General features: G+C 38.9%; 1 protein-coding gene across 8 annotated transcripts in view; it reads left to right on the top strand.

Moving 5' to 3' along the window:
• The window catches only part of MICAL3 (microtubule associated monooxygenase, calponin and LIM domain containing 3), a 242,698-nt gene that overhangs the window by 151,812 nt on the left and 74,754 nt on the right, over positions 1-16,132 (top strand). For 4 of the 8 annotated variants that reach the window (XM_060776669.2, XM_060776673.2, XM_060776671.2 and 1 more), the window contains exons 18-21: positions 8,264-8,371; positions 9,096-9,282; positions 12,017-12,105; positions 13,240-13,327. In XM_060776669.2, coding sequence (XP_060632652.2) covers positions 8,264-8,371; positions 9,096-9,282; positions 12,017-12,105; positions 13,240-13,327 — 472 coding nt within the window. Of the gene's footprint in view, positions 1-1,331; positions 1,389-2,264; positions 2,379-4,139; positions 4,239-8,263; positions 8,372-9,095; positions 9,283-12,016; positions 12,106-13,239; positions 13,328-16,132 lie in introns of all 8 variants that reach the window. The other 4 variants (XM_060776676.2, XM_060776674.2, XM_060776672.2 and 1 more) reach the window with 2 other exon arrangements.

The following is a 16,132-nucleotide window of genomic DNA, read 5'->3' as shown; positions in this document are numbered from 1 at the left end:
GATAACTTCCTGATAGGAAACTTGTCACCAGGGCTTGTAAATTCTATCTTCACAAAGAACAATTTCATTTTACATTTTATATATATTAGCTGTATTTATTAATTCAATGAATACTTTCAGATAATAATAATAATAGTCTTTCAAAAGTGATAGCATAGGTATGTCAAAACATAGTAGTATCATAGAGTTGGAAGAGACATTGTGGGCCATCCAATCCAACCCTTTGCCAAGAAGCAGGAAAATCACATTCAGAACACCCCTGACAGATGGCCATCCAACCTCTGTTTAAAAGCCTCCAAGGAAGGAGCCTCCACTACACTCCAGGGCAGAGAGAGAGTTTCACTGCTAATCAGCTATCACAGTTAGGAAGTTCTTCCTCATGTTCAGTTGGCATCCCCTTTCCTGTAATTTGAAGCCATTGTTCCGCGTCCTAGTCTCCAGGGAAGCTGAAAACAAACTTGCTCTGTCCTCCTATGACTTCCCCTCACATATTTATACATGGCTATCGTGTCTCCTCTCAGCCTTCTCTTCTGCAGGCTAAACATGTCCAGCTCTTTAAGCTCATAAGACTTGTTCTCCAGATCCTTGATCATTTCGGTCACCCTCCTCTGGACACATTCCTGGTGGTCAACATTTCCCTTCAATTGTGGTACCCAGAATTGGACACAGGATTCCAGATGTGGTCTGACCAAGGCAGAATAGAGGAGGGGGGCATGACTTCCCTGGATTGAGACACTAGACTCCTATTTAATCAGGCCATAAGTTATGCAGACCATGATGCCATATAGTAAGTTACCTTTGCTACATTTTCAGGAAACGAATATGTCTCTCCATCAGTCTGTTTTCATGACATATTGGGTTTGTTTATAGGGTGTCTTCTTTTTTGGGGCACCCATAATCTTGAAGAACATGATGGGACATTTTATGTTAGAATGCCACTGTGGGATTAATTTACCTAGAATATTTCTGCCTTGCTCTTACCCATTTTTTTTTCAAAATCAGTTTTTATTTGAAGTCTAGAGACTGAGTTAACCTACTAGATCTACAGTTAAGTGGCCATAATTGAAAGACACTTCCTGGGCACATTTGATTGCACTAATGTTGGCTATTCCTTGTAAACTATCCCTTCTTTCTGAATCTTTTACCACTTTGTGGATGTGTGCAGTTGTTTCACCATTTACTAATACAATTTGTATGAAGTGTATTTTTAATTGCTCTGATTAAAACTGAATAAATACATTCTGCATTGTATCCAAATGAAGGCTGCCAAATCTCAAAACCTTTCCAGACTATGCATCTGGGGTTTGTTAAGCTAATTATTTTGCCTGCAGAGAAACAGGGAACGTCATGCAGACCAAACTGGAGAACACAGTCCCAGCCAGCAAAGGGTAAAACAGCATGAACACAAGCGCATGAGGAGGGTGTGTGAAATCTTGGAGTGCAATGCAGATTGGGAGTAGCAGGAGGGAAAAGGATTATCCTTTCTGTTGAGACTATGATTAATCTAGTGCAGTGTCGCTGAAGAATATTTCTAAACATAGTGTGTATGTAGTTTGGCATTCACAGAAGTACCAGCTTTTGTCCACTTAAGACAATATGTAGTGTGGCTTCCCTGTTTGGCACAACTCAGCACGGATTTTTCGGCAGAAGAGAAATGGCTTTTCTTTGTGGGCAGGCCATAAAATCGTGCTTATCATTGCTTTCTTTGGAGGCTTTTCGGGCTTCCCTCACATGCTCACAGCGTCAGCATTTCATCCAGTCTCCAAAGGAATCAAATTGTGGGGAAGGAAAGAAAATAGAAACATTTAAAAATTTCACTTTCCCCCACGAGTGTTGCGTCTCGCTCACTGCTTGGCCTTGGCTCTCCCTGCTTTATGGCGCAGCTGCTTTTTGTACCAATTAGTCCGCGGTGTTATATTGAGGGCATTTAAGCACAATCGTAGTTATTCTACTTCCGTAGGGCACTTAATCAACAAATTTCTAAAGGCACAATGCTGTGCAAGCTTTAGGCTCCTAGACAAAACTTGAGTAAGATTTGGCTACTATTTGTGCATTACATAGGACTTTACCCTTATCTAAAACATTTAATGAGCTCTTGTTTTCCACTGGTGCTGTTGCTGCTTTTTAAAAACACGTGTAGACATTGAATTATTTGGTATTTCATTGACCTTATTTTCATCTCTGCTCCTGTGCGTATTGTTATCCTTTTCCCATGAATATTCTTTCTGGTGTTCCTTTGTTCATTTTCCTCTGTTATTCTTCAGAGACCTCATCAGTTCTCTTCAGATGACCATGTGCCAGAGCGCACGCTTACCATTGAACAGAGGGCAAGCCAGCTGGCTGCCCTCCTGGAGCAAAGGCCAACAACCAGGCATCAGGTGACTGCCTTCCTGTCTGTTTGGCACTTTATGTCTGCTTGCAGTTCCTTAGAATGGGAAAAGTCCGCTTGAGCCGTAATATGGCTGGCTGTTTGTTAATGGTTGATAAGTACACTGCTACGTTGTGAGATAACGCCTTTAGCCACTCACACCACACACAAACCCCCACGTACAAAAAGCTCACATTATTCTACTTTCCTTTTTTACTTACTAACAAATGCTTCTATTTCGCTGACTCAGTATTACTGTCTGTTCTTGAATAGATCTTTGTAGCACTAATAAAAGAAGTGTGTGGCTTCTGCGAGAAGGAAGTTGCTAAAACCTAAATGGGCTTTTGACCAAGAGTAGAGTTTGTACTTCCATGCATTAGGGTAGAGTCTCCCCAAGTCTTAAGACAGATGCAAAAAAAGTTTGTGAAGCATTACTCTGCCAGTTTGGAAAGGCACAGTGTCTGTAATACTTAACAGGGTTTGGAAGCAAGGTTCTATAAAATTAGCTTAATCCAAAACAAAGGAACCAGGAAGTAACCTGACCCACAACAGTCTATAAATCCAAACTACCATATGGTCTTGGAAAACTTTCTTTAAAGAAAGTAAAGAAACACACGTCTTCTTGGTATGTGCTCTACTTTATTCACCCGGTGTGTCAATTGTGTCAACTCCGTGGCCTCAGATGTGAATCAGAATGTTTTTTGGGTCACCTAAATCTTTCAGCTTATTAATTAATCAATTTATTTACCACATTTATATTCTCACCTTGAAGGGGACTCACAGCAAAGGCACTATTTGATGCCTTGAATATATAAAAAAATAAAACGACATATACTTTAAAATCACATAATTAAAGCATATCACTTAAAATAATTACTTAAAATCACATAGGGTTGTTATAGGCTTTTCAGGCTATATGGCCATGGTCTAGAAGCATTCTCTCCTGACGTTTCGCCTCTGAGGATGCTTGCCATAGACGCATGGCGAAATGTCAGGAGAGAATGCTTCTAGAACATGGCCATATAGCCCAAAAAACCTACAACAACCCAGTGATTCCAGCCATGAAAGCCTTCGACAGTATATTAAATCACATAGTCCAAAAGCATATACCAGGAGCCATTCCAATAGTCATTTGCATTATTCGTTATTGCACTGGGAATCATTGTGCAAACATTATATTTCTGTATGTTGGCTCAAACACCAAAAATATACAGACTTGTTGAAGAGGCTCTTATATATGACCAAATAGGATTCAATGACATATCTTACTTGGTAACCTCACAGTCTCCAACTATTGCCGCACAGTAGTTTTGGAAAATTATCTTTCACTCATCTCCATTGAGATATATTGTCTCCTGACTAAGTTGCTTTTAATACCATATTTTCTAAAAGATATTGTTCCATTCCATTCTTTTTAAGTTTCCAGATTCGTTCTTTGTACTTCTCTTCACTTCTCAGTATACAGTTTAGAAGCTTTCACTGCTCAGTCACCATAAAGCCTTTTCATTTTGATAGACACTGATTTCTAAATTTTCCGTGATAAGGGATAAGGTCTTTCACAACGGAATAACTCCTTGATTCAGTTTTCCAACTTTCCTCCAAAAGCCCGACAAGTTGAAATTAGGCTGGCATAATTAGAACAAGCAGAGCAAATCCATAGTTCTACTTTACCTGCAAGGAAAGAGATCTCCGCCTCTCCTATTTTCAAGGGCTCCCATCCATGTGGCCTGTAAAAATGCCATCGTCTGACTTTCTCACCTTTATTTTGTAGCCAGAGACTCGTCGATCTGTGGTTAAACATTGGGAGCTCTCCTGTAGCAACCGCTCTTCCAGCCGCCCTTCTTCTCCTTCATCTGATTCCCTCAGACAGGTAGCATGGTGTGGGGCTTCAAGCTGCACCTGGCTGCATACCTTGGCCTACTCCATCTCCTGCCACTCTAGAATGTGCAGATTGATGAAGCCAGGCATATTAGTTGTTTTTGCCTTGATGTTGCTGAGCTTAGCATTTGCGTCCACAAATGAGAGAGCTTAGGCTGCCTCTGTGATTTGATTATTGCTATCATTTTAGAATTGGATATGATGTGCATAGGTATATTTCAAGGTGACTGGTCACATTTGTTTGGAAAGAGAGCAGTAGCTCTCAAAACATTACCTACCATGGAATCTCTCATCTATAACTGGCCAGTAATGCTCTCCTTTGCTCTGCACTTCTTTGGGGATACCATGGAACATCATCAGCTAATTATGCTTTGATGCACTTCTCCATTTTTCCCTCTCCCATGCTGCTCAGGAGAATGCCCTTCACTGGATGTTCTTCCCTAGGAATGACATTGTATTTGTGTAATAAAACACTGGACTGGTACCACCAGGCATGTAGCGGGGGGGGGGAGGGGCTCGAGGGGCTTCAGCCCCCCCCCCCCAAAATTCTCATGGTGGTCCGCGAAAAGGCCTTACTGGTGCATTATTTAAACTGTTATGTTTATTCATATCATGATCTGATCACCATACTCAATATATCCCATATGCATGGGGGTATTGGGGCAATGATACAAAAGGTTTGCTAGGCTAGACCCTCTTTCACTCAGACTCAGCCCCCCCCCCCCGAAACTCAGCCCCCCCGACCCCCCCCCCCCCGATAAATTCAGCCCCCCCCCCCCAAAACGAAATCCTGGTTACGGGCATGGGTACCACCATAAATATTGCTGACTGTAGCTCGTTTTCAGACAAGAGACTGAAATCACGATCAAATCCTAGGTTCAGGTTATCCATTGAAAACAAAGTTTGATTAATGGCAAGTGTGTTGTGCTAGTTTGTAATTAACACCTAAGAGAGGAGTGTGTCAGTGAGTGCATAGAATTCTCTTGGCTACCAAACAATGATCATGTCTAATTTCTGCTCTTGTCTTCTATAGCTATTTCCAGCTGTCAAGACAACCACTAATAACGCTTCTTGATTCTTCTTATTGAAATTTGCTGATTTGTCTGTCTGTCATCTATTGCACTTAGCAGAATTTAATTTTTTTTTATAAACAGTCTATGCAAGGAGTAAATGCTTGTTTACTCCCATGATGTACCACCATGTTACTTTGTACATCTTATACTGAATTTTTAAAAAATGGCTATTCTTACCTTGATGAGCAATATAGTAAGGAGGAGATGCTTTTAGCTTGACTTAGCCTGACCACAAGGAATTTTGTCTATTAGAAGCATTTTTTATTTATGTTAAACTGTGTTTTCTAATTCTGCAAGATGGGAAAGCAGCATGCAGATATCTATTTTCCCATTGTCCCAGCAAATCCTTTCAAATGATGCAATTTTCATCAAATTCATATTCCTAACTAAAGCTTTGAAGCAACTTTCTAGTTAAAAACAACTTCTTGCCTTAATTCTTTCCCCAGTCATGAAAGTATAATTAAGCCACACTATTTTGGAGACTTAATGAGGACTAACTTTTTTTCCTTTGGTGAAGTAACTGTTAAAGTTTAAACTGGTATGTGACCAGCTGAAATGGTCACCAGGAAGTACGACATCATGGGGTTCAACTGCTGGCTTTCCCTGTGCTTTGAATATATTGCATTGTTTTTATTTATTTATTTATTTATTTATTTACTATATTTATATACCGCCCCTCTCAGCCCACAGGCAACTCAGTGCGGTTTACAGTCAGCACCAAAACCATAAAATGCAATCAAAGCATTAATATAAATATAAACCCAAGTAAAAACAATATCAATAAAAACATGTATCACTAGAGTCTCCTTGATTTAAGCAATTATAAAGTCGATGGTTATTGGTGTGTTTATACCACAGGTCAGTAGCTTATAACATTCATAAGGGTTTTTTTTAAGGAACCAAAAAGTAGTTGTTTGATTAGTTTTATAGGAAATCAATTACAGTATTACTTCCAAACATTGCAACTACCTCTGTGAGATTTGGCTTCTTTTCTTTTCCCCAAGGTGGAAAATCACTCATAGATGGGAAAGAAAGAGTAGTTGGCAGTTCCCTTACTTGTCTGCAAAAAGAAGCTGAAAGTGAAGACCCGCTTATCGCAAATCTTAATTGTCCACACTGCGTCACGGGATGGAGTCACAAATCAAAGCCTTCCCTCCCCAACAGAAAACCTGCTGTCAAATACAGTAGCTCATTTTAAACAGAAGATCATTTTTAACAGAGATGCATATTGAGGGAGGGGAGAGATATCAACTCTCCAAAAAAAAAAAAAAGAACTCAAATGCTGCAATATTTAAGAAAGGATTGCAAAATATCCAAGAATATAATTTCGTTACATAAATCTACAGCAGCTCCACTTGAAGTAGTGGAGATAGTTATGGTTAGTCCATATCCAAATGGATCCTAGCTGAGGAGGCAATAAAATAGTCATAAAAATAAGAGACCTTCTATACTAGACAAGGCTAAAATGCTTGGATGATGTTAAGAAAAAAATACCAAAGTGGAAGGATCATGATAGAGTATGTAAAAATCAATATACTGTCATGTAGGGACTTGGGAACTTCCTTTTTGCATAAAACTAGTATTCTGTCACACAGTGAAATACATGAACGCCCCATTTGGGATAAATGCAATAAAACATTTCCTCACTCAGTACATAATTAAATTACAGAATTCATTACTTAAAGATGTATAGTTGTGCCTTCACTTTTGTAGTTTTGACTTTTGCAGGCCTGATTATTCATGGACGTCAACATCCTCCTGTTACTCTGGAGGACCTAGAGATTTATAGAGAGAACATTTGGATCTATCAGGGCCATTAAGTTCCTGGGATTCCTTACCACTAATGGAGCTTTCCCACCTCTCTCAGATCTCTGCAGTCTCTAGTCAGAAGATGGGTAGAAAGCCTTTCTCATCTACTCTATGCCCCTCTCCATGAAGTAGATTCATTTACAAAAGGGGGAAACGGCCTTTGGTTTCGAAAATCAGCAAACTGTTTTCCAGTCCAATTCTATTCCAAGCCTACTTTCCTATAATGTGGATATGTCGTCCCTTTCTGCCTTTCTCTTCCCTGTACATTTATATTGAGAACATGCAACTCGTTAGATAGGGATATGAATAGGTCTGTATATAGACCACCATAAGTTCTATGACTTGGTCTTTCTCTCTAAGACATTTCTTAAACCTAAGGCTGTCAATTTACCTTTTTGTGTCCTATAATATGCTGTCTTCAATAGCACTTGAAGCAGTGAAAATATTGTAGCATTTTTAACAACCCTACAGAGAAGGAGAATTTATTTCCAAACATAGTGGAAACACTGATAAATTAAGAACTATTAAGTGCCTCCTGCAATCCTTCCCTGTCCTTTACTCTTTTATCCAAACTGTTGTATTCTCCAATTTATGTTTTTGGATGTCATAAATGTTTATAATATCCAAGTAATTGAGTGAAAAGAAATATTCTCAAATTGTGGTGCTATGAATGTCATGTAGATCAGGAGCTGGCAATTATCTTAGAAGATTTGACTTTATGAGAGGACGATCATCTATTGTCAGTTGAGAGACAAAAAATAGAATTCGGGAAGAATATAGTGCTACTAGTAAGGAAGCTCTTTGAGGAGCTTGATTTTGAAATAGCTTGCCCTTTCATCTTTTGGCCACTTCTCAGTGTAATTTTCTAAAGGTGTCTCTGACCAGGTTTTTATGTGGCGAACTTTTATTGACTACATTAGATGCTTACTACACCAGTCATTGCTGACATCACATTATAATGCTGGTGCTGTGCTCCACATGCTTGCATTGACAGCTGTCTTGGCATGGTTTGACCCCCTTCAACACCTTTTTCTCATTTTTCTTTAGTTTTCATCATGCATTTATATTATTTCTCTTCTCCTTCATTTCCCCCTTCTTCATCTGACACCCCCATCCCTTTACCCTCATCTGGTAGAAATATATAAAGATGTATACAGGAGGCGTGAGCTCATTGGCTGAGCAGATAGCCAATCAGCTTCAAAGGAAGGACCAGCCTAAAACCCTTCTAGACAAGAAGGAACTGGTAAGAGAATGTACAGAAGGTGTTGTGTCTTTGTGATTAGAAATTAGATGACTCTTCCTTCGACCTGTTGTACTGTTGAGTCCAGTGTTTCGTCAGTGCCTTATTAAAGGAAATGAGTATTTCCTTGCTTGTGCTTTCACCTGACTTTGTGAGTGCTCCAGTTGATTTGTTGAGGAAGACATGGTTCCTCAGAGCTAGATTGCATCTTTGGAGTCTTTGTATGAAGATGTCATTGGCCATTGCTGTTCATGCCTTATCTTCAGTGCAATTTTCTCCCCTAGATAACAGAGGGATGCACTTATTTATTTATACCCTACCCTACTTTTCTCCTAAATTTTGTATCATTTACAAGATTGCTTATTCAGTGTATTTTTGGGGGTCTTACAACAATTGCCCTGTAGGGTAAGTAATCAGTCACCATTCCTACTTTAGTGATGGAAAACGCTGAGCGTGGACAAGGCTTTGTGGACCATTTGCACTATTCACAGATTATTTAGTACACTATAGACCATCACGTTTTGTTTTCAGGTGATTGGACGGTACAACCTATAGAACATACTTTCTGTGATATCCTTTGAATTATCCATAAAGACATTTTTGATATTTTTACTTTGGAGTTTCCTCTGTTTACCTGTGAAATTGTACCAGAGTGATATAATATATATAATATAGAAGCAAAAGTAAACTGATGAGTCCAGGTCTTTCCTTGCTCTTTTTGTTTTAGGGTTCATTAAAAAAAGAATTCCCTCCAAACCTGGGAGGCAGTGATGTCTGTTTCTTCTGCCATAAACGTGTCTATGTGATGGAAAGGCTGAGTGCTGAAGGCAAATTTTTCCACCGTAGCTGTTTCAAATGTGAATACTGTGCCACCACCCTGCGTCTATCATCTTACGCCTATGATCTGGTGGATGGTAAGTGACATTTGTCCTTTACTATGTAAGAACTAAAATTTAGCTTAGCATTGGAAATATACTGTCTTTGAAATTAACTACTGTATTTACCTGTTTCTAATGCTCACCTTTTTGACTAAATTACTTTCCCAAAATTAGAATGCACATTAGATTTGCATGATATGATCAATACTTTTTGAGGTTTCAGGGTTTTGAAAATTGAGGTGCGCATTAGATTTGATGGCACATTAGACTCTAGTAAATACAAGTATATTAAGTGCTTCATGCAGTGAGTTCATTGCTTAGCCTGGTTCATCAGATAATCCAAAATGACTCTTGTGCAAGATGCATTCTGATCACTACTAGCATTTGAAGCTAGTTGAATTGGCAATTGTGTGTACTTTTTTTTAATTTTAAGAATTGCAATTCTTTACTGGTTGTTTGTGTGCCTCAAGAGAGTTGCTGCTTTGTATTTGAATGATGAATTAGATTGAAATGCAACCATGCATACAGTAAAGACACTGAACACAATATGATTTAAATTAATCTAATTTATTCTGAGATTTTCATTTTCATTGGGTGTGCTGTAAGCAAAACTAAGTTTGTATTCAATACAGTTTATATGACCTTTTTGTAAAAAAGAAGCAGTTACTTATTACATTGGGATAGCAGTGCCACAGTCTCTTAAAAATACATATCTAGATGCTCAAGAATGTATGAGTACTGCTAGCATATTGTGTTGCGCAGAAGCGGATTTTTGCCAAGTCCCATGCAAAAGACGCAGAGGCAAGAGGAAAAGGGAACAGAAAATCTTTTCTCTTATCAGCAGAGGCATAAACTTGCAGTGTTGCATACAAAATCAAACGGTGCAACAAACTTAGATAGTTCTTGTAAGTAACACAGAATAAGGCTTCTTCATCTTCATTCAAATGAGAGAGCAAAATATAAACCTTGAGTAAATAGCTATTCCACCATAGCAAAGAGCATTGCTGTTAGAGCATAGCAGCATTACAGCAAATTGCTTCTCTTCCTCAGGGTAGCATATTGCTTCTCCAAACTGTATTCTTAAATCCATACAGTTATACTCCACCAGGTGTGGCCCAAACATACTGGCTGACCTACATTACCAACTGCACATAATAATTAACATCATAAGGTTTTTCTTTAACACTCGCTTGATCCTGCTATGAATTATTGTAATATATTGAAGCCCACTGTACAAAATAATAACCTTTAAATCTTTTAATAATAGTAAAAAGTGATTTTGGCATTAAGTAGTATAGCTAAGTTGAAGAGCTTGTGAGGAAAACCAAATTTTGCAGGTGTTAGGGTTCCCTATGTTTTTAATATGGATAGAGTGAATAACAACAACAACAACAACAACAACAACTTTATTTTTGTACCCTGCCCCCAACTCCCCGAAGGGACTCGGGGTGGCTTACACATGACACAAAGTGCCTAAAAACAATGTATAAAATAAACACACAGTACAATACTAAAAAGTAAAACCAATAGCATATACAAACAACATTTTAAAACTCAGAACAATGTCCAATAACCTATGGTGACAACTGATGTAAGACATGGCCAAACTGTAAACAAAACAGGGGAATGGGATCATGCAAATTGTAGCTAAGGAACAAAGGCATGGGGTGAAAATACAGTGCTGTGTCATTAATTGCAGACCATTGGGACTAGTTTACATTCTCAAAGGCTTATTTAAACATTCAACTCTTCGAATCCCTATGGAAGGAGGACAGTGTGGGGGCCTGCCTGATTTCCCTGGGGAGGTCATTCCAAAGCCACGGGGCGATGACCGGGAAGGCCCTCTTCTTCATCCCCACTAACTGCATTTTTGATGGTGATGGGACTGCAAGGAGGGCCTCCCTGGCAAATCTCAACGCTTGCGTAGGTACATGGGGGTGGGGGAAGCAGTCACAAAAGTAGGTGGGGACCTAACTGTTTAGTGAATTCATAACTCCTCATTTTTCCAAGACATTCCTTGTAGGATTCAGTTTATTCCCCTCCTATCTTCCCTTTGAAGCATGCATGCAAGCATAGAGGTTATAGAAATTCAATTTAGGAAAGCCATTATTTACTCCTTTCCATTTTGAAGCTATGCAATCGAACCTTCCTGTAAAAAGGGTTCTCACATGACATCGTTGAGAAGTTTCAACACCATACTGGAAGATGTAGGACCACACCTCTGACTTCTGAATTAGTTCCTCATTTCCTCTGGCTTCTTGTGAAAGCAGAAAACATTCAAGATACCTTTAAAGGCTTGAAGTTTGATGCCACCTTGATTTATTTATCCGAAGCATCTTTACCCTGCTTCTCAGCCAGCAAAAATATCTAGAGCCCCTTACAAAACATTGGTCTGGATGGAGTTAATGCCCAGCTCTTCCTTCTTTGAATTTGTTCTTGCTTCTTCCAGCAGTACTTCTGCCAGATTTTCATGTGATGCTGCCTTTGTTCCTTACACAGTGCCGCTTTGTTAATGTACGATACCACACAAGTTTCCCGGGGCCATTCTGGTGGCTGATTGGCTATTAATTGAATGACTATGAAGGCACCCTATGGTAAACATGTTATTTCCAGGAAAAGAAGAAATTAACTTGAATTAAAACTTGTAGCTGCAATTTTTTCCATGTATGTTAGATGTGACAGTTCAAGGAATCAGTACAAACTGCATAATATAACTGGACTGCAGCTTCCATCAGCCTCATTTTTGTCCTCTTCCTTGCTATCTTTGCAGGAAAATTCTATTGCAAGCCTCACTACTGTTACAGACTTTCAGGTTATGCCCAGAGGAAGAGACCAGCAGTGGGTCCTCCATCAGGAAAGGTAAGTTGTTTCTCTATTTTCACTCAGCACCACTGTGATGGCATTTTATATTGGAACGTGGCTTTTAGATGTTTGGAAGGAGAGAGTTATTCTCGCAGGAGATTCATAGTCTTCCTGAAGTCTTCCTTAATAAGCCTAACAAATCACAAGCTTTCTTGTCAGGCTTATTAAGCCATACACCTCTGAAACCAACACATAGTAGAAGTGTTTACAAATTCAAAATGCATTCCCTTTCCCCATTTCCTTGTTCACAGTATTTATGGAGTGAGTTTTCTTTAATAAGGATTAGAATATGATTTCTAAATCAAATGCGGCAGTTTATTATCAAAACATGCCATAAAGAAGATGAACGGGGCATGATCTAAATTGGAAAAATAACAATAATTTATTTCATTCTTGCAGTTGGTTTTCTATAATTTCCTTGCATGGCTTTTATAAGTCTTTAGGTAACAGGATTTATGCATTTGCGTTCCCACAGTACTGTATCTTGCTGCTTGGTTTCATGCCATGTATTTAAATAATTTATTTTGCTTAAATATTTATATCCTGCCTAGCTGCCTAAAAATATGCATCCAAAATGGCTGCCAGTTAGCTGAAACTGATACATAATAAATACAGGGAGATTTTATTTTAAGACCAAGGAAAGCTTGGGAATGGAGTGATGTGACATGTCAGCTCCCCACACTAAAGAACAGGGATGGGCCGCTTGTGGCCTAATTTCAGATGCCCCCTGTGGATGGTCCGTTCAGATCTTAAAAGTGGCCAGTTGTAAAGGGGAGAGGAGAAAAAGAGGGTTGCCTTGCTTTTGGCTAGGGTTTTCTCCACTACTAGTTTCAATTTGACACATAGCTCCGGCAGGTTATTTCCAACATAGAGGAGGCTCTCTAGCCAAATGTTGTAGTTGCTAGAGCTCCAGAATGACAATAGGTTCTTCAAAGCAGTGGTGTGGAAAAATAGAGTATTTTTTCCAAAGTCCTACTGAAAGTACTAGATTGATGAACTAGCTAAAAGAATACTCTCTCTTTCTCTCTCTATCTCAATTTCTTTGAAGGAACAGGTAGCTGGTGGCAGAGTACTGCCTTTCCTTAGATGACATGCATGCCGTTACATATTTTCTTACATGTTTTCCCACAGGACAACAAAGGGACCCAACAAGACAGTATGGCAGCTGATGGTGCAGGACGTGCCAACTCCATCTCGTCGTCATCAGAGAGAACCCCAGGTAGCTCTGCTTCCTTGTTTGGAAGGGGGATGCAGTACTCGCTTCGCCTCTTTGACAGAATTAGGGTGGCAAACCAGCTCCTCCAAGGCGCAGTTTCCTCAATTGGGCAACACATAGCTCAAAACCCTTTGGACTCCTTTTTTATGTGCCAGTTGATGGCTTTTGGGGTCCCCTTTCTCTATGTCCAGTCAGAGATTCTTGTTCAGATACTGGGGGAGTTCTTATCAGCTCTAGGATATTAACACAGCAATAATGAGTTTATGACATTGTATAATTTGTTCAGGAAGAGGTTGAGGCTGACATGTGAAAAAATGTTTTGTACCTTGAAAAACATGGGTTCTTAATAATGATTTTGGTATTATGAATATTGTTCAAGTTCAGGTAAGCACAGACACTCAGTTTTGGATTTTTCTGGGATAGATCCAGTGCATCAAAACATTGTTTGTACATTCATATATTGTTGAGTTAATGAGGTACAACATTATCTTTGATGGAACATCTTAACTGGATTTCTGTGATCACCTGAACAACTCCACATACAATATCATCTGAAGATTATTTACATGATATTTAACTAGCAAAACATCAAAAGCAACTTGACTTCTTCAAACTGTGGTTGCTGTGGCTACCTTGGTATCTTTTACAGCTTAGGGGAGCCTTTAACCCTGCATTATCTTGGTGTTGGCAAATTACAGTATCATCTATCAAAATACATAGTTTTTCTGTTGGCAGCATTGGAGCAGGGCTCTCAATTCAGGCTCTGTGTGGTTGGGAGCATTCTGCTTTATTTTCAACTTTCTATGGGGAAGAGAGGCTTCTTTGGTCCAGATTTTTTCTTTGCTTCTTGAGTAGACTTTGATGAGAAGTCAGAATGAGTTCTAATCCTGGAATATAGTAAACTAGATTATTCTAAAACTTTATAGAACTAGATTATTGTGTGAAGGATTCTGCTTTTCCAGTGGATAAATAAAAGATATTTTAAAAATCCATTTAAAGCATTGTGAAAAAAGTACTGTATTAGATTAGATTTTAGAGTTTTTCTGCTCTTTTAGAAGTTGCCCCATTCAAACAGTGTGCACCCAGTGGTAGCATGTGGCTTCTGCATTTGAATGCTGTTTTTCCACTTATCTGAAAGATTTAAAATATATCATTCTCTCATATACATTATAACGAACAAGCTTTTAAAAATATAAAAATATAGCTTCTCATTACTGTGAAAGAGCCACTGTTTGGTTGTCAAAACAAAACATCTATGGGACCCAAATGTAGGCAGATAAAAAGGGCACCCCTTATTAATTGCTGTCAGTTGCTGTCACTAAAGTAAAATGACATTTGACGGCTGATTTAATCATTTCAAGACAGATTAGAAATGAGCTCCTTTGCTACCTTTTCATAATATGCCCTATAATATTGCCTCTCTCTCTCTTATGGGATTGCAGAGTACACTACATGTGGCACATTTGAGTTTTAGTGGGAAAGTTGGTCTCAGGGCCAGACTTCTTCAGCCAGATTTTACTTTTGTTTTCTTCAGTTCAGTTCAGCATGAATTGAATCCTGTCGTGCATTTTTCTGTAAGGCATCAACCTTTTAATCATTGTTCCTTGCTGGTCAGGAGAGGGAGTGAGCACCTCATTTTATTGCTCTCTACTGTATGTGGAATTAACTTGAATTTGCATGTACATTTTTTTTAAAAAAGCTTGAATTTCAAGATTCAGTAATGAATGAAAAGATGCAGGAATTGAATGTATTTTTTCACTAGGACGCTGCTATACTATATATTTATAGTTTGAGATCAGGAATGGAATATATATATTTTGCTTCTCTGTGTATGAATATCTACCCGTACTTATATGTGTTTGTATAGATGGCAATTATAATTTCACTATAGAACAAATGATAGCAATAATTGAAGTATAAAGAGTCCCAGACTTTATAGTATAGAATCTGTAGAAATTGTTATGGTAGCTAGAGACAGTCTAGAATAGTGGTTCTCAACCTGTGGGACCCCAGGTGTTTTGGCCTACAACTCTCAGAAAAACAAGCCAGTTTACCAGCTGTTAGGATTTTGGGGAGTTGGAGGCCAAAACATCTGGGGACACACAGGTTGAGAACCACTGTTCTAGGCTATGGTAGGGAATAGCCAAGAGGAAAGTACAGTACTGCAGTGGTTCTCAACCTGTGGGTCCCCAGATGTTTTGGCCTTCAACTCCCAGAAATCTTAAGAGCTGGTAAACTGGCTGAGATTTCTGAGAGTTGTAGGCCAAAACATCTGGGGACCCACAGGTTAAGAACCACTGCAGTACTGCAATGGATATTAAAACAGTGTCTTCCAGCTGCAGGTTGAGAACCACTGTTCTAGAATAATTAAAAGTCAATATTTCCCATGTCCAGAAATGAGAACATGTCTAAGTTTCTAGATGCCAATTTAAAGTGTTTAGGGTCCTAAGAAGACATCCTAGGAGATTTCAATCTCAGTTTAGAGATTTTCCGACTATGACCAAACTTGTAAAGGGTTACCAAATCCTTATGCAAACTCTGAATTGCCAGCAATATGTGGTGGAGTTCATATAGGAGTTGGTATTTCATCACCTGCATAATACATCTGATTTCAAAAGAGAAAATACATTTCTAATCAAATATAGTTGCATTGGATTAGAGAAAGCACAGATGTGTAGCCTTGAAGCAAATAGAAATCTTTATTTTCCACGTAGCTGTATTTCAATTTCAACTGCCTCTTCCAAGCTGACTCTTGGTTCATAGTAATGAAGCAAAATGAGTTAGTGGTGCAGTGCTTAATCTATTTGC

This window comes from Anolis sagrei, chromosome 5, assembly GCF_037176765.1.
Source record: "Anolis sagrei isolate rAnoSag1 chromosome 5, rAnoSag1.mat, whole genome shotgun sequence".
In the NCBI taxonomy this organism is placed as follows: Eukaryota; Metazoa; Chordata; class Lepidosauria; order Squamata; family Dactyloidae; genus Anolis; species Anolis sagrei.
The sequence above is the reverse complement of the archived record's forward strand: the minus strand, read 5'-3'. Positions and strand labels throughout refer to the sequence as shown.